The 18064-nt window shown below is 42.8% G+C and overlaps 1 protein-coding gene across 12 annotated transcripts in view; it reads left to right on the top strand.

The window, feature by feature from the left end:
- The first annotated feature begins 6133 nt into the window (after positions 1-6133).
- The window catches only part of U2SURP (U2 snRNP associated SURP domain containing), a 46137-nt gene continuing 34206 nt past the window's right edge, over positions 6134-18064 (top strand). For 7 of the 12 annotated variants that reach the window (XM_065073961.1, XM_065073963.1, XM_065073960.1 and 4 more), the window contains exons 1-2: positions 6383-6562; positions 13809-13856. In XM_065073961.1, coding sequence (XP_064930033.1) covers positions 6518-6562; positions 13809-13856 — 93 coding nt within the window. In that variant the 5' untranslated portion in view covers positions 6383-6517. Of the gene's footprint in view, positions 6563-13808; positions 13857-18064 lie in introns of all 12 variants that reach the window. The other 5 variants (XM_065073967.1, XM_065073965.1, XM_065073969.1 and 2 more) reach the window with 3 other exon arrangements.

Here is an 18064-nt window from a genome sequence, read left to right as displayed (position 1 = left end):
AGAGAAGATCAGGGCATTTGGAGGTCATAGAGAGGAGTCCACGTAATGGAGTGCATGGAAAGGCCTCAGTGCATTTCTCTAAACCAGGGTTTATATTTAGAAGGGCATGGTCAGCATATAACAGGGTTTCTTCTAGCATGTGTAGAATTTTCTGCAGGCTTTCTCTCCAAATAACCTTTGAGAAGACTCCTAAAACACCGGTGAAGGCACTGCCTAATGAGGTAAGCAATGGAAGATAATGTTGATCGGTGCTGGCTGGAGACTCAAAGAAAAAGATGTGCCAAAATACCAAATGTGCATTAGTTTCTATATTATACTTCTGTTTTATTCATTATTGAAGTCCTTTCACAAAGTATCATTTTGTCTGAATTATCAAAAGCCTGATAAGATATTCTAAATTACTTCAATCCTCCTCAATGAAATTATGCTATTTAGTTAGGAAAAAACCACCTAATTCCACCTTTTGCAATCTAGCATACTCAGCACACTAGCAAAGCAGTCATACTGAGCCCTCCTATTATCCATTGCCTTTCTGAGTAAACAAATGAACCGAGATCTACCACTAGAGAGAAAGTCCTCTTGTGAACAAGCAATAGTGGTGTTTGGAAAATTTAAAATGCTTTTTGAAGATATACCTTCAGCCTCACCCCACTCACACCGGCAAACATCAATCCTAAGAGCTCTTGCTTGACGTAATCCTCTACCATACAGTTCTGTCTCTCTCTTTCATTTCTTTTTCCTTTATGTTTTTCACCTTCAAGACAGATTTTACCAATTTCTTTCTTAATAAAAAGTTTTATCTGAATAAAATAATTTAACCTCTTTTTTTTTTTTTTTTTTCTGGATTCTTATCCTTCTTCATTAAAATATCTTCAGTAAATCTCATTCTGTCCTGACATTTTCTGTGGAACTCCACTGACCATCAGTGAGAATTTGTGGTATTTGGCTCTATTTATTTAAGAAGAGTAGGGTGTTAAGGAAAAAAAAAAGGCTTTAGCCTGGTCTAACTTTGTCTAATGTAGCTCATGCTTGCAGTTTCCCCGGGAGAACATCTTAACAGATACACATACATGCAAATGTGGTCCTTTTGTTCTGCATGATATTTTTTTTTAATCCTTTCTCAAGTGTGTATCAATCTCATGAAAATAATGTCTTGATGTGTAACTTTCTACTGCAACGATTATGATCTTTTATAATAATTGAGTGGGCACCATGCTTTGATCTGATACTGAAGATACTGACTTGCTGTTAGAGATTCTCCCCCATTATCTATTTCAGACAGGATAAACAGGAATCCTTGCATCATTTTCTCCTTCTTGAGTAACTAATTAGGGATAATTATACTTTATAAACATAATACCTTAATAGATAACAAAAAGTTAAAGAAATAATTGTATTTTAAAGCCTCACTAGGAGGTGAGACAAGCTAGGTATGCTAAAGAGAATAGCAATAACTGACACCATCATGGTTGTGTAGCGATGCTCATTTTAACCTCTCTTTCACCAGGAGTTTCTAATTTTCTGCCCTCTTTACCTTCAAGTTGAATATTTTCAGTTTGTGCTCTTTGTGGTTTAAAAATCAGCAGTAAAACGGATCTGAAATAATCTGAAAAACACTCTAAACAAGACAAACTGGGAAAAAGCACTTCACATTTTAAGAAAATTTCTCTGAATGTTTGATTGTATTTTTTTCTTTAAGATTGGGGGTAGAACTTGTGTTTTTCTGGACAACAGCAGATCTGAACATAAGCATTGCAGTGAAATTAGATTCACTGAGATGAAGAATAGCATATTGGGTGTATGCATATTTCCTATGTGTTTTCTGTAGTCAGAATCCATCACTCTTCCATCTACCAGGGGCTCACAGAATGGCTGGGGTTGGAAGGGACCTCTGGAGATCGTTTAGTCCAACCCACCTGCTAAAGCAGGTTCACCGGAGCAGATCACATAGGAATGTATCCAGGCGGGTTTGAAAGTCTCCAGAGAAGTACAACTTGTCCTTTGCAAGGATTGCAGGACTGAACCCTCACTTATAAAGTGCATGGCTAAGGAAATGGTTTTGTTTGTATGTGCTGAGTGAGAGTATTTTCCAGAGCATAAACTGTAAGCTGAAAGTGGGGACTTTTGGTATGGACAAAGATTGCTGTTACACTCATCTTGAACTTCCATGCTTTTAAATAGCTGATACATTTGCACATCTGGATTCCAGTCAAGCAGGCTGTTTCTCTCTGTCGAGAAGCTACAGGAGAACTTTTAGAATCAAGCCTTCATTTGATACTCGCACTAATGACTGAAAAATGTACTGGAAATTACAAACCTTTCTCAGTCAGACAGTACAAGTCAGATGTTTCCCCTGGAACTGATTTGTGTAATGGGTCTCACTACTTGAGGAGTCCCAGGGGGAGAAAGAACCGAGGTTCCCTGATAAGACACATGTCCCAGGAGAGCAGTGGGGTCCTGGGAGGGAAAGTGGCTGCTGGATGTCAGGACTAGAACAAGATTTGCAGCTGAGAAAAGGTCAGGAAGCAGCACTGAGAGACAGAGCAACAGAGACGGCTTCAGCTAGGAGACAGAGCAGCAGCAAGAAGTCCAGGCTGCTAGGGACCTTGAAGCCAAATTGTCCTCTCCCAGCCACCCTTTCTGGCTCTTTTTTGTTATTCTGGGGGTCCCTGCTAAAGCATCTCACTTCAGCCCAGTGGCTCATAGCAGCCCAGGCTACCTGTGCTCCAGCTGTGCATTGTTGCCTGCCTCTGCCCACGCTGCACACGCGCAGCTTCCTAGCAACACGAGAGCACACCGGGGAGTTTGCATCTACCTATTTTGAGAATCCTTGCCTAGAGGTTTTCAGTCTCAGGGGTGGGAGGAGAGGGAGGGTGCAATAAGGGAAAAGAAGCTGGAAGATTGCTGCCTAAGCAATGGGGAAACAGCACACGCAGCCTGTGGGTTTAGGGATCTGTGAGCAGCTATTGAGAGCATGAAATTACTCAGAGAGTTACAAACTTGTACACCCAGCAGCTACACTTCTGTCCTACTCCCGATCTGCCTGTGTCATGCCTTCAAATGTGCTTCCTTTGCTGCAGGATAGAGAACTTCCACAGCATGTTAAATCCTTCCTCTCCCCTTCCCTCACATCCACCTTGCAAAAGGCCTGTGGCAGTTCAGCTGTGCTCTGGCCTGGGTGAGAGCAAGGGAGAGATCTCTGAAAGTGGGGAAAAAACAGCCAGAAAGACACGGGTAGTTCACCACAGCATGTGGTTTACTTAATGTAGCTTAGTGTTAATTATTTATGATAATTCATTATTTTCCCTAGTATATTGCCTAATGATATCTGTCATTGTAACAAAAGTTAATAAACAACTCCCAGGTCTGCATGCAACCAGACCTACTGCATTATAATGAAAAATGTCTAATATTTCCTTTTTAATATTATGATTAGCCTACACTTCCCAGCATTAATTCTCCATAGATTTCTGCATCTTGCTTTGTCCTTTCTTTTTCTCTCTCCTCCCTCCCTTTCCTCTCCCACTAAGCCCAAGACACAGACGTGTTATCACTCACTAATTGTGCATGTGTGCTACTGTGCTATTGCAATGTGTTATAAATAGCACAGATGCAGGGATACAGTTCATTCTGAAAAATTATCTTTAAAGATGACCTTTGAAACTCTAACTGTATCTTTCCTGTTTTTCACAGCATGCTCTGGATCATGGTGCAGTTAATTTGGTGCAGTTTATTAATTACAAAAGAGTATAGAGGCTGAGCAGTAAGCAGAGGATTTAAACAATGAAGTGGATAATTAAAAAGGATTAATGAGGTGGATTAAATAAAAGGATTGAGGTCAAATGGAGCACAAATTTTCTAAACAAAACTCTAGCATCCAAGGGTATGTTCCTCTTTCCAGCTGGATGTTTGCTTTTTATCCAGAAGCATCAGTCTTTCTTTTGTACCAGCTTTATTAACGCAGTCCCAGGAGAACTGACCAGCATCTACCGTCTCCTCGCATGGCCTTAAGTGCCCCTTCTATCCTGTACAACTTCCCCAGCTGGTTTACTTCCAACTCATTGCTGCACCTGTTCCGCTTCCATGTAAAAAAAAATTCCGAAAGCAGGTCACAGATGACACTAATCCTGTGCTTCTGTAAGCTGGTGAAGTGCTTCTCAAGAAAACAGTGAGAAAGATAGGGGAAAGGCGGCCCTGACTTGAATTCTGAAACAACAAGATCCTACCTAATCCATCTCTAAAGCTCCTTGGCCAACATAATTACTTCCTGGGGAAGGGCTCTTCTATGGGCAAATTTGGAGCTCTAAAATTCCTAAAAAGATTGATGGAATTGTCCCCAAATCAAGTGGTGGGCTTTATTTCTTCCTCCTTCCCTCCAAGCCAGCAGTGACCCCACTTCACATCTGTGCAAAACCTCGAGGTGCCCACAGAAAGCTGTGCAGGTGGTTGCAGAAATGGAGAGCTGTCCTCCTGAGTGCTAGGTGAGATCCTACACGGTAAATCATGGCATCAGCTGTAAGTATGGAAAATGTTTATTGTTGTCATTGCTTATTGCTGAAGGGAGCTCAATAAACATCTAATATCTCTTGATCCTTAGCTGCCAATCCATTACCAGAAAATTTTTTCATCGTTATTTTGCAAATGGTGGAAGGAGGCTTGAAAACTAGGGAGAAATGCACATTTCCGCCACATCACCTGTCCTCGCCTACCTCACCTTTTTCTATATTGCAGCCGCATTGTCTGGCCAGCCACTTATTTGACTGCGGCGTGAAGCAGTTTGGAGAATGAGTATTATTAATTTGCTCTTTTTCGTGTGACTTACAAATCCCGTCACGAACGTGACCCCGTGCGGCGCGGAGGGCACGCGCTGAGGCGCGCGGCTAGGGCGCGCCCGCCCCCTGCTGGAGCCCGCGCGCACGGCGCCGTTCCCGCCCCGCCCCGCCGGGGGGGCCGCTCCGCGCCGCGGGAACGGGAAACGCTCGCAAGGGCTTGTACCCGTGTCCGCGCTGCTGCTCGCACGGGTTCATCCCCGTTTCCTGGCTTTGAGGGAGACGCTTCTCCTTCGCTCCGGCTCCCGACGGGCTGCTCGTTTTCACACGTCTGTGGCGTTGCTTCTGCTGACCAACCTGCTCCGCCCTGTCGTGATCTACGTGACAGGCAGTGTCAGGAGCCGCACGGTGACAGTGGCCGTGAACACTCACAGCTAAACTGTCCCCCTAAGGACAGCTGCAGGCAGAGCCACGTGCTCTGTCAGCACATCTCCCGGCAGAGCTGGGTGCAGGTTTCCTGAGGGTTTTGCCCTCCTCTCTGAGCTCCCAGCCCTCTGCATTTGCCGCTGCCGTTCTCACTCTCTTTTTGCCTCCTTTTTGCCCCTTCTGGAAGCTCCCACTTCCTCCTCCACTTAAAAATGTGGCTGGTGGCACCGGCTCCGCTCCCTCCTGTCGCTCACAGGGCAGGAGCTGTCAGGAGTTGGTGGATTTAAGCTTTCATTCTTTTCTGTGTATCTGCTGTCTTTACCTCAAGTATTACCTCAACCCCAGCATCTTCCATGTTATGCTGAAAATTCATAAAAGCGCAGGAATGCAAGACCCGTGATAAATGTAATGTGACCTCTGGCTATAATGTCAATAAAGCAAGCGGCTGTGGTGGTATGCTACCAAACCCAGTGCCAGAGAATTCTCTGTGCTGTCCTTTTCATTATTTATTCCTGGGGTTCCTCTCCCTGATGGAACATTTTGATATTAAGACAATGCCCTTTCCATTTCACCTTGCTAGGTTTAGGTGCAAGCCTCCAAACTGCATGACCATGCACTGCTCGGTGCCCGTGGAAATGGACAGAGCTGTGCAGAACGGCCGAGGCGCAGCGCCCTGCAGCTGCACAGCACTGGCCGTCCTGCCCAGCCCGAGCCCAGCTGAGACCTTCCCGCCTGGAACACACTCCGGGCCCATGGCGGGCACACACAGGACACCCACCCCGCAGCCTTTCCAGTGCCACACGCCTCTGCCGACAGCGAAGAGCTTATAACTGGTTAACTGACCCTGCTAGTGTCTTGTAGGAAAACAGGCACTGCGGCCGAACACCGGCCCCTGGCGCCGGGGTTTCTCTGGTGGGGCCGCCTGGCCCTCACACGGACGGCGGTGCCTCCTCATGGCCCGGGCCGGGAGCGCGGGTGTCGGGCGGGCGCGGGTTCCCGCCACTGGCCGCTCGCCGCTGCCCGCCTCAGCGCAGCAGGTTGCCAGGCAGATTTGGGTCGCCTAGCGACTTCATTTGGGTTTTCTTCTGCTTATGTGCGAGCAGGAGGCCCAGGAGGGACGCAGGCCCCGGCCGAAGCTGGGGATGGCGCAGCCGATGCCCCCGGGGCCGCGCCCGCCGCTCTGCTGAGGAGAGGGCACGGGCACACGCCCCGCCCCGGCGGAGGCCGCCCCATCGGTGGTTCGGCCATCGGCTTTCCGTCCTCCGCTCGCTGGCTCGGCGCTCGCTTCCTCGCCGCTAGGGCTGAGCGAAGGGAGAGGCAAGATGGCGGACAAGGCGCCCAGCGGCTCGCAGAAAGCCAGTGGGAAGGTGAGGCCGTTCCGCGGGGCGGTCCGGGGCCCGCCGCTCCGCCGCCGGGGGACGTGGTTGCTGCCCGTCGGTGCGGCGGCGGGGCGTGGGAGTGGCGGGGCGGCGAGGCGCGGGCGGTGCGGCCTGCTCCGTCCCTGGTCTCTGCTCGGGGTGACTGCGGGCCCCGGGCGGGGGTGGGGAGGCGGGAAGGGGAAGGCCTTGGGGAATCTGCCTTTCCCGGGGTATCCCCGCTCCCCGGGCCCGCCCTGGACACGTCTCTGTCGCGGGCTGGCGGCAGCGGCTTCCTGGCGTGCCCGTGGCCCGGCGGGGGCGAGGAGCGGAGTCCCGGCGGAACGCGCTGGATACGCAGCGCGGGCCGGCCTGTTCCAACCGGTACCTCACCGGAGTCGGCTGGGGGCGGTTCGCTAACGGCCAGGTGTTACCCGTGCGCGTTTCATTTCTCTTGTGCTGGAAGCCCTGATCGCCCCGTGGGCTGGAGCCCGCGTGGGGTTCCTTTCCAACCTGCGAGTGTGAAAGAAAACGATAATTTGAGGCCGAGTCACTTCTTTTGATTTGCGATGAAATTACCAATTTCACCAAATCTGCCGTGGTGTTCTCCGCTCGTTTCACTGTACCAGCTCTGCTGGGGTGGGAGTTGGGCGAAGTTCTCAGGGCCGCGGGGGGAGCAGCGCGGGGCTGCCCCGCTCAGAGCCCTCCCGGCCCGAGCAGGTGAGACCTGGTCTGGGGGACACACCGGCAGCTGACGGTTGAGGATTAACGTAAATGGCCCTCGCTTTCACTCAGCCTTGTTGCAGGTGCTAGGCCAGAAGTAAATCTTCCAACTTCTTAAATTTGATTTTGTGTCTGAGTGTGTAAGTCAGTCAAGGGAGAAGCCACGTTTTGGCTCAGGAATTTCCAGTGATATATAGATTAATGATCTTAACTCGTTTTTGTATTCAGCTAAAACAGGATTTTTTTTTTTTTTTCTGCTAGGAAACTAACTGAAATGTAGTTACCAAGAGCCTTTGCATGTTTGCCCAGTTGGTGTTATTAGAGTAGGAGAGTTTTATTTTTGTTTCCATTTTATGGTCCATTATAAGTACTGCCAGGAAACTTTGGGGTTTTTTTTGCATCTTGCCTTTGGCTTGGAGCTGCAAATAAGAGCTGGACAGAATACTTTAGTAGTAAAGTAGGTCTTAATTTATGGAGAATGGTTTCCAGGGAATAAGACATTTTGGGATTTCAAGAATAATTAGACATAAGATAATAATTTAATTATCGATTACTGCGACTGATAACATGGTACACAAAATCAACCCAGATGTGGTCCCTTTCTTTTCACAGTTACATCATAGACTATTTTTTTTGTCACTTACTGTTTCTGTACTGATGACATTACTTTTTAAATATGCAATAATAATTAGTTTATAATAATTGTTCTCTGTCCTAGTTCTCAGTTCCGCAGAGGTATGTGCAGACACTTAATTCTTCACACTAAGTCATCTGTCCCATTGAAGTCAGTGGGACTACCAGAGAATGTAAAGTCGCATTAGTCTGTTGAGGCCTGGTGAGGAGGTTCTGTGTTTTGCCATCTTTGTGCAGTTCCCCCCCACCGCTCCAGTTCCCATTACTCTGGCTGTATACGCTGTGTTTCCAGTAGTCTTTTTCCCTTGATTTACATTCTAGATCTTCTTGTTTCATATTGTCAATATTATTTTATGTACCAAAGAAAATAATGATAGTACATACCTGGATCCATTAGAATGTTTTTTCTGGAAAGTGAAATAAAATAAGACATGCCTGGCTCTTGGGATTTATTTCCTTCAACATCAACATTCTCGAGGGGGGCAGGGTGTATATGGTGTCTTTTTTTTTCCATTTTATGAATGTTTGTGAAATGTATATCCATACAGATACATCTTTCTGCACACATCTGAAAAGTATAGCATAGCAGCACTGAAATAAGTAATATTCTTATTTTTTGTAATGAATTTATTAATGCAAGGATAAAAATGTGTATTTTTAGTTGAGCCTTTATGAAAATGCTTATGGTTTAATAATCTAAGCAAATAACCATTTTGTTCAATTTTTAAGGTTAGTTATAATTGCATTGTATTTGCAAGTTGTAAGAATAATTGTACTTGCAAGACAAATATATCTTGTAGGCTCCATAGGTTATGTTTTAGTGGCAGTTCCAAGCCTTTCCTGGCTTCTAGCCTTCTTCCTGGGAAGAATCTGGTTCACTATTTGAAAACTTGTTGGAGGTGGTCCAGGAGCACCCATTGCCTGTGTCACTGTGGTGGTAGCTGCTTTTTATGATACTGGCAGCTTCTGAATAAGATTGAGAGTCTCCGATGTGAAATGTGTTGCAAAAGCATTATCTGTTCCTTTGTCACTTTGAGATTAGGATTAGGATAGCGAGATACATGGTTGAGATTTCCAGAAATCTAAATAGGAAAGAAGGGCAAAATTGAGGAAAAGAAAGTGGAGATTGCTTCAAGACTGCACTGGGGGTCAGTGTAGGGTACCACTCTAAAATGGCAGATACTGACGATATTCAGTTATTATCCTGATGTAATGAAATATTAGTTGCCCCATGACTCTGACATTTTCTTATTTTAGCTTCTGAGAATAGTGATTATATTGCATGTCCACTGCTCTTACATATTATACTGTAGACATTTGGTACGATGTGGCAGAAGAGATTATCCACTGCGACCAAGCTGTAGCTTTCCCGTTTTTCATTCTAAAACATTTCTTATTCTTACATGCATTTCTCAGACTTTTGAGTAAGTTATGTATTAATTAAATATTGAAGAACAGTGATTACTTGCTTATGAATGGGCAACTTTCCTTGGTAAGTTAAAGGGTATGAAGAGCAGCAATGTAAAATCTCTACATGTTGTGAACTCCAGTTAGATGTAGCATTCTGCAGGATCGTGAAATTCGTGATGTTTAGTTTTCCTTGTATTGTTGTTCAGCTGGTGACCAGGAGGAGAGGCTGAAGCGTGTTCCTCTGTTGAAACATAGATGTCTTCCTTGTTTCCTCTGTAGCAGTACAAAGTTAAATGTTGGCAGCTGCTGTTCATCTGAGTTTAAGGATATAATGGAATAGCATTCCTTGCAAGTATTTTGAAAAAAAAAAAAAAATAAGTTTGCATTTACTTCGATGCCTTCAAAGATGTCTATTTAGATAGTGAATAATATTATGGTGCGTTATTCCAGTGGATTTAAAGAGTAGGTAGATTATCTATAGAATAATCTGGAGGTGTTGCAAGCATTTATTACCTGGAGAGTCTGATAGGGAATGGAAGAATAAAAAGGACAAGTTAGGCTGGAAACCTCCCTGCTTTTGCTGCATTTTAGCATCTTATTTAAAGCTGTGATTCCATTTGCTTTTCCTTGTTATCAGTGCTGGCACAAACCAGTCCCAGCCTTACCTACTTTTTCCTCCCAAACATTTTCCTCCTTAGTTGATTTGGCATGATTTGGGGTGGGGGAGCCTGCTATGAATTGGGAACTGGTTTGGCTGAACCTCCCCATTGCTGTCTTTCCTGGGTGACCAGTTAGATTGGGAAAAGTGATCGAGTTCAGTGTGAGCAGCTGCCCACTATGGGGGCAGAATCAATGGAAGGTGTTGAATCAGGGCAAGAGTGTCTTACACCAGAGTTTCTTGTAAACTTTACCCTGAAGCTATTGTTTTTTGCAAAGGAAGGGCTTTTATTTATGTTTAAGTTGTAGCCATTACAGTTGTAAAAATAACATTCAGTATTTGGAAGGCCGTGGATTATCTCCTGGATTTTATTGGCAGCTTTTGTTGCTCTTTTTTAAAAAACAAAAATGATGCTGTTTAGTAAAACAACAAAGATACTTGATTATGTCATACAGCACATTTTAAATACTTATGAAATAATAGCATTGTGTCAGTTTTACCCTGAGATTGTTAAATTTGGAGAAACTATGAAGAGCTGGATTTGTGGGCACTTGCACTGCTGACAGGAAGGAAGATCTGGGAGAGCAGTCACCTCTTCTGCGTTTTCTTTGGAAGCCGCCATGAAGCTAAAAGAAAATACAAACATCAGAATGTGCTCTCTGCCTTGGCTTTCTGATAGGAATTTGTCATAAATCTCAGTCATTTGTATAGTCCTTTGGTGATTTTTTTTTTTTTTTTTTTTTCCCTCCTCTCAAAGACTGAGTAAACTTGGCTAGACTCAATAATGGAGCTTTGAGCGACCTGACTTCCAAGACTGTGGTTTGACAGGGCTATATTTTACTGGAATGCCATTTCCACAGCCTGCATTGCTACTTCAGTTGTGCTGGCACAATTCTTTGAGGGACCTCTGAGGTGAAAGACATTGTGAAAGCGATCCAGCTGGAAAATAATCTGGTTTAGAAAAAATATAGGTTTCGTACAGAGTGGTAGAAGCAGTGAATTATGAACAAGAGGACATTTGTAGATTGTTTATGCTGATGATCACTGAAAGATGGATCCATTGCACTTTTTCTGTCAGTGTTTTGAGCATGAATGAGCTATCCTTATGTCTTAAGACGTCATCAGGCGCAGGACAGAGCTTTGCAGATGTTTCTTTCAAAAGTTAGTTCAGTTGAGCCGCTTAATGTGATGAGGAGAAAATAATCATGTTCCAGGTTTCAACACAGGTGAGCTCCTCTGAAGTGCTCCTCTTTGTGAATGTTGGAAAGACACTGTGATTCTGCTGAGCCAACTTGGCTGGTATTAAGGAATCAGAATTGTAACAGAATTGCCCCTTTTGCCGAGGCAGTGCAGATTGATGTGAAGTGCAGTACTTTGAGCATTAGTTTTTTTAATAATTCCTATTTAGAAACTGGCAGATAGTGATGCATAATTTTGTCAAGAATCATTTAATGTTGTGCTTCATGGTGCAGTTTCTTGGATGGTCAGAAGCAGTGTCAAAGGTATGAACTAAATTTATAGATGAAAAGACCTTAAAAGTAAGGGCTGTTTAAAAAGGGTAATAACGTCGCTCTGCAAAGCTGCTCGTTGCTGTGCGATAAAGTTGGTCTGAAAGGTAAAACTGCTCTTAGAAGTTTTCAGAGTGTACCTTAGCAGAAATTCTGTTGATTGGCTAAAGCTCAGGATGGGTGCTCCACAGTGCTGTGGTCTCTGCAACATGGGTTGGTGAGCTCAGGGACCTGCAGACATGTTTGATCACTGGCTGCTTTCCCGCTTTTAGTCAGCAGAATCTCTTGCATGCTGCCATGCCTTGAAAGCCTTTCCAGGCAGTATCATCTGCCCTCTTGCTGGAGAAACGGATTTAATGTCTGTTACTTTTTTATGTTCTTCCTCAGGATATTGTGTCGTAAGTGTCATTGTACTGAGCATTGGTTCAGTTTGTTACGCTGTGTGATGCCTTGTTTGTTGTCTTCCCTGTAAGCAGCTTCAGCACCCATCCCTGTTGGAAGGTGTTGCTTTCCAAAACCTCTGTAAATTAAAAAGATATGAAGAATTGAGAATTAATTATTTCATTCTGCTGTTGCCAAACAGCCTCCTTCCCCCAGGCAGTGCTGGTCTTGACTCTGTCGGTATGCTAAGGCAGATGGTGTTATATCAGTCCACCTTTGAGATTTTTTGATTTTTCTTCTTAACCACAGGTCTGTTTTGTGGCAGCTTTTTCTTTTTTTTTTTTTTTTTTCTTAAGGTTGGAATTGTAACTGATATGTTGATTGCCACAGGGTGGCACCTGGCAGCAGGAAAACATGGTTTTTGAACTCTGGAATGCATTTGCACAGTATCTTTCTTTTATCTGTGTGGTGTTGTGCTGTACATCCATAAATTCTGTGGGGGAGGGCAGGTTTCCTTAGGCTACATTTTTGCAGTATGTAAAGCTGTGAGTGACAGATTTGAGTGCCGTAGGCAGTTGTGAATCACAAAAAATCCAACACCAGATACAGAGGACAAATTTGCAGGAAGCGGTATTAGTAAAAGATGCTTGTGATATTTGCTTCCACGTGTATTTTAATGAATTGCTATTGGTACACGTGAACTGAACTTTCTTTTAACTTCTATGCAAAGATGTGCCTCGTGAATGCTGTATAGTGTTGCAGGTAAGTGGATTTGGGATGTCTTTGAAAGTAAGGCATATTTTTTTTTTTCCCCTGTTTGTTTTTTTCCCTCTTTCTCATTCTTAAGAAAACCCCAAGCATATATTCTTAGGAGTCTTTTGCTTGTCCCTTTTAAGGGTTGTATCTTTGTGTCTCTTTGCCTTTGTGGACTTAGTTCTGGTTCTTGAAGTGCTGTCTACCATTTTTTCCAAATTGATTTGACTGCAAAACATAGGAATATACTTGTCCAAAGATAAAGGTTGCTATCTTAGTTGATGAAAAACTATTATGTGAAATGAAAACAAGGTCTAGTAAATTATCTTGTGGAGTAGCATTTGGTGCTTGTCTGTTTTGGAAGACTGAAGATGAGCACCTTGTATTACTATTTCTGGTGGAGGCTATAAATTCCTCTAATAAGGAGAAATGCTAATGTTCTGTAACTAACGGACAGATTTCAGCTAATGCTAATGTTTTATTTTGAATGAAATTTCAATTTAGATATGAATCATGCATCATATAGTTGTATCTTTAATAGTAGCTGTTATGTCAGTGAGGATTTCCGGAATTTGGGCATTACATAATTTAAACATGTGTTCAGTTCTGGTTTTTGTTTGTTTTTTTTTTTTTTTAAAGCCTGTGCAAATTTTTATATATATTGGTTTATGTGTTAAAGTTCAGTTACAGTTTAAAGTAATAAGGTTAGTTAGTACATACAAATTGGACTTCCATTAGCGTTCTTGTGGTGGCCAGCTTCCATCTATGCAAAACATACTAAGAGCAGTTTTGGAAATGAATTTATAGTAAGGCAAATATAATCAAGCACTCTGTGTGATCCTTAACAGGTTTTGATGACAATTCCTGCAGATACAGTGTGACAAACTTAATATTTTTTGCTTGCAGTGGTGTTAGTGGCATGTCTATAAAATCCAGCTGTGGAAATTCAGATGTTTTTAGTGATGGCAAGAACAGTCTATCCTTAATCCCTTGTTTGCCTTATTTTGACATTGTTCATGCTGTGACCCTGTTCAGATATATCATTAAAATACATTACATGTATCCTTGTTCTTGTGTATTTGGATGTTGAAGTTGAAATAAAAATCACATTTGAAGAACTGAATTAAAAAAACAGAGGTTATTTGGCTGTTTCTTTTTTCTGTGTCTTACCTCGTCTTCATTCGCTCTTCAGGTCAGAGCATCAGATGCAGTACACACCACTGGATCTGCTGATGCACATGTAAGTCCAAAATATTTAAAAACAACAAAAGAAAAACCTAAGCAAAAAAATCCAGCCAAACCCACAAACTCAAAATACGCTTGTTCTCTAAAGAAAACTACTTGCTGCAGGCAGACTGATGCATTGGGTATCTAATCTGTAGGTGTTTGTAATGAACCATTGATTTTCATGTTTAAAAATTTTCCTTGAATCTTTCAAACCACCACAACTGTAGGAAGCTCTACTGCATGATATTGCATTCATAATAGATACTGGAACAGCAAGAAGCTGTAAGGACTCTGTATATGTTTGTCTCTTAGACTAAGAAATAGTTGAAACTACAAGGTGGTTAATCACAAGAGTCACTGGATATTAAAGTGTCTTTTTGTCTGCAGTTGGCTTCTCAAAAATGAGATAGTGCGGCCCTAATTTAATCCTTTGAATTTGTTTCTAATAGAATATACTTAAAGCAAGAGGTAAAATAATTACTTAGTTGTTTTGTTTTTTACCTCGCACTGAGGAGACCTTTGCGTGGTCATGTGGTTGGTACGTTGCTTGACGGCCCACATATTCTGAGCTAAAATGAAAACAGGCAGCAAGAGCCAAATAGAGTGTTAATACCAGACAATTCATTCTGTGGTTTGGATTTTCTTCAAGATTTCAATTTGATTTTTGTATATGAAGAATAGCAGCTGTTAAATTGCTTGTAAGATAACATTATTCAAGTTATGATAGCAGAAGCTTTTAATAAATAAGTAGGTCCTTTTATTGATTTACTTTACTTGCTACAATTTGGAAAAATTACTCTTAAATTTCTTTTGAATATTTTGTTTCGTTCATGGAACTGGGACTTCAGTACTCTGTGCCTTCTTATAGTCAATACAGCATTATGTTTAATAGGAGTTTGCTTTCATACAGTCATTTCATTACTCAGCTAAATGTTCTCTCTTTGCTTCTGTCATTTGCTTTACCCTTGTCCCTTGTCCTTTTCACTGTATTCTTTTCCATCTTTTGAAGGAGGAAGGCCCTCAGGTTTTGTATAGCTCTGTTGCTAGGAGTTCTGTGAAGCTACATGTAGTTAATAATAATGTTATAATTGCCTACTGGAATGTAACTGACAGGCATAAATTAGTTCAAGTCTATTAACTTTATATTGCTCCAGCCACTTCAAACGTGTGTGTGTGTTTGTTTGTTTGTTTTTCCTGAGACCCTTTCTAAACAGAGGAGAACTTAGTGCCAGAAGTCTTGTTATCTTACAGCTGCTTCCCTTGTGTCACTAGAATACATATATTCATGTGGCTGATCTGCAGGTATCCTGTAACGCTACTGTGAGATATTATTTCCTGATGACATGATAAGCCTTGGGTAGGAGTGTGGTATTTGTTTTGTCTACATTGCTGTGCCATAGCAATATGCCCACGTTTTGCTAAGATTGTATATTGTTTGTTATACTGAAATATAAATTGTCTTTCAGACAACAGGAAAAACTGGATTTTATTAACTTTAAAAACACACATATGCATGAAAAGCTCCTGATAAGCCTGTCACAGCAGCTGATGCTGACAAACATAGTGCCATAAAACAGATAACTCCACAGGCAATGCTGTATTCATTTGTAACTGATAGTTTTCCTTTTTATGGTGAAATAGGGAACATTTTTCAAAGAAATACGAGCTGTTTTGGTCATATGCATGGCACAGATGTAAGAGGTTATTTGTGATACTAAACAAGGGTTATAAACTGAAGGTATTTCAAACAGTTATTTTTCACAGTGCTTTTTTGTATGAAAAAAATTCTGAATATGAAGCTGATACTAGAAATAAAACCCTTTACAAAGAAAATTACTGCTAGAGGAAACTTTTTGCAGTTGTCATCTGAAATTTTTAATAATAGGACAGTTAAGTTGTTCACCTTATTTGTCTTGATGTTTTGTTAAATTGAGCTGATTTTAATTTTTTTTTAAGAACTGTCATTGCAAAAGCGATAGTTTTAAGCACCACTGTGCCCTGTGGAAGAGCATCCAAAATATTTTGAAGATAAAGGCTAATAGCTTATGTTTTGGTCTTTGGGGGCTTTATTTTAATGGTCTGATTCTTTATGAATTACTGTGTTAAGCTAGGAGTTCCCAGATAAGTTTCTTGTCTTTGCTTTCCTTTCCTTACCATTGCTCATGTCTTCAGAATGTGGTCTTCATCCTGCTGTCTTCTCTGTGTTTTATTGTCTGTTAACTACCTAAATAGAATTTTCAGAATTCCAATTCCATATTCTCAAGAAATGACTGTTATGTGGAGTCCTTCCTTCATCAGGGTTTGAAGAAGGGAGGAATGAAGGTTAGGTTACCTAAAATAGAAAGAATCTAGGAGCTAAATGTGAGATCTTTTGTTTTATTTATACCTCAAGAACACATTTTCTTCCTCAGGGAAAAATACTGCATTTAACCTTGAAGTACAATTGAAATTTAGCATCCATTTTGTTCTTCAGTTACACCTGTTCAACCATGCACAAACATTTTTCTGGCCAAAATAGTCAAAAGAGCTTATAGAACATTTTGTTTTTTCTTTGGGAAACTGCAGTGATCAAAAAGGAACTGTAGTGCAAAGCATGTATTTCCAAAGGTTTAGAAAGTGTGTGTTGTGTAGCAGTAAGATCTCCAGGCTCTTAAAACAAGTACCCTTCAGATTTCAGCTGTGTTTGAATAATTTATTAAAACCTTTCTCATTAAACCAAGGATGATTTGTTTTTTTAAAAAAACCATGGATTTAATTATTTTGGTTCTATTAGATAATGGTAAGTTCAGAGAGAAGTAGAATCACAGAATCGTTTGGTTGGAAGGGACCTTACATGCTCCTCCCCCCACTTCCCGCTCCCAGCTTTCATGTAGGTCCCCTGTAGGTACAGTAGGCTGCTATAAGGTGTCCCCGGAACCTTCTCTTCTCCAGGCTGAACAACCTCAACTCTCTCAGCCTGTCTTCAGAGGAGAGGTGCTCCAGATCATGTTTGTGGCCTCCTTTGGACTCATTCCAGCAGGTCCATGTCCCTCTTATGTTGGGGGCCCCAGAGCTGGATGCACCACTCCAGGTGGGGTTTCACCAGAGCAGAGGGGCAGAATCACCTCCCTTGGCCATGCTTCTTTTTTTGCAACCTGGGATATGGTTGGCTTTCTGGGCTGCAAGCGCATATTGCTGGGTCATGTTGAGCTTCTTTCCAAACAAGTCCTTCTCCTCAGGGCTACTCTTCATCCATTCTCTACCCAGCCTGTATTTGTACTTGAGATTGCCCCAGCCCAGCTGCAGGACCTTGCACTTGGCCTTGTTGAACTTCATGAGGTTTGCCCAGGCCCTCCTCTCCAAGTGTCAGTGTTCCTCTGGATGGCATCCCCCTTCCCTCCATTGTGTTGACCATACCACACAGCTTGGTGTTGTCAGCAAACTTGCTGAGGGTGAGCTCAATCTGACTGTCCAACAAAGGTGTAAAACAACAGCAGTCCCATTACTGACCCCTGAGGAACAGCACTCATCACTGGTCTCCGCTTGGACATTGAGCTGTTGACCACAACTCATTGACTGGGACCATCCAGCCAGTTCCGTATCCACTGAATGGTCCAGTTTAGAGACAAAGATGTTTTATGGGGCAGTGTTAAATGCTTTGCAAAAGTCCAAGTAGATGACATTAGCTGCTCTTGCCTTATGCACCAATGCTGTAAGCCCATTGTAGAATGCGCCCAAATTTGTCAGGCGCGATTTGCCCTTAATGAAGCCATGTTGGCTGTCACCAACAAACTGGGGGTTGTGTTTCCCTTTTTCCCATCAGCAGAAACTTTACCGGGCTGCCATTGCTTCTCAAATATGATGGACAGTGGCTTAGCAACTTCATCTGCCAGGTCTCTCAGGACCTGTGGATGCATCTCATCAGGTCCCCTAGACTTGTGCACCTTCATGTTCCTTAGGTGGTCTCAAACCTGATCTTCTACGGTGGGTGGTTCTTCATTTTCTCAGTCCCTGCTTTTGCCTTCTGCAATTTGGGTGGTGTGGGTAGAGCACTTGCCAGTGAAGGCTGAGGCACAGAAGTCATTGAGTACCTCAGCCTTCTCCATATCCTGGGTAACCAGGTCTCCTGTTTCTTTCTGGAGGGGACCAACTGTTTCCCTAGTTTTCCTTTTATCACCACCATACCTCTAGAAGCTTTTCTTGTTGCCCTCGGTGTACGTGGCCACATTTAATTTTATCAGA

This window comes from Columba livia, chromosome 9 (genome assembly GCF_036013475.1).
Source record: "Columba livia isolate bColLiv1 breed racing homer chromosome 9, bColLiv1.pat.W.v2, whole genome shotgun sequence".
NCBI classification, from domain to species: domain Eukaryota; kingdom Metazoa; phylum Chordata; class Aves; order Columbiformes; family Columbidae; genus Columba; species Columba livia.
Note: the sequence above shows the minus strand (reverse complement) of the source record. Positions and strands in the feature narration are given on the sequence as shown.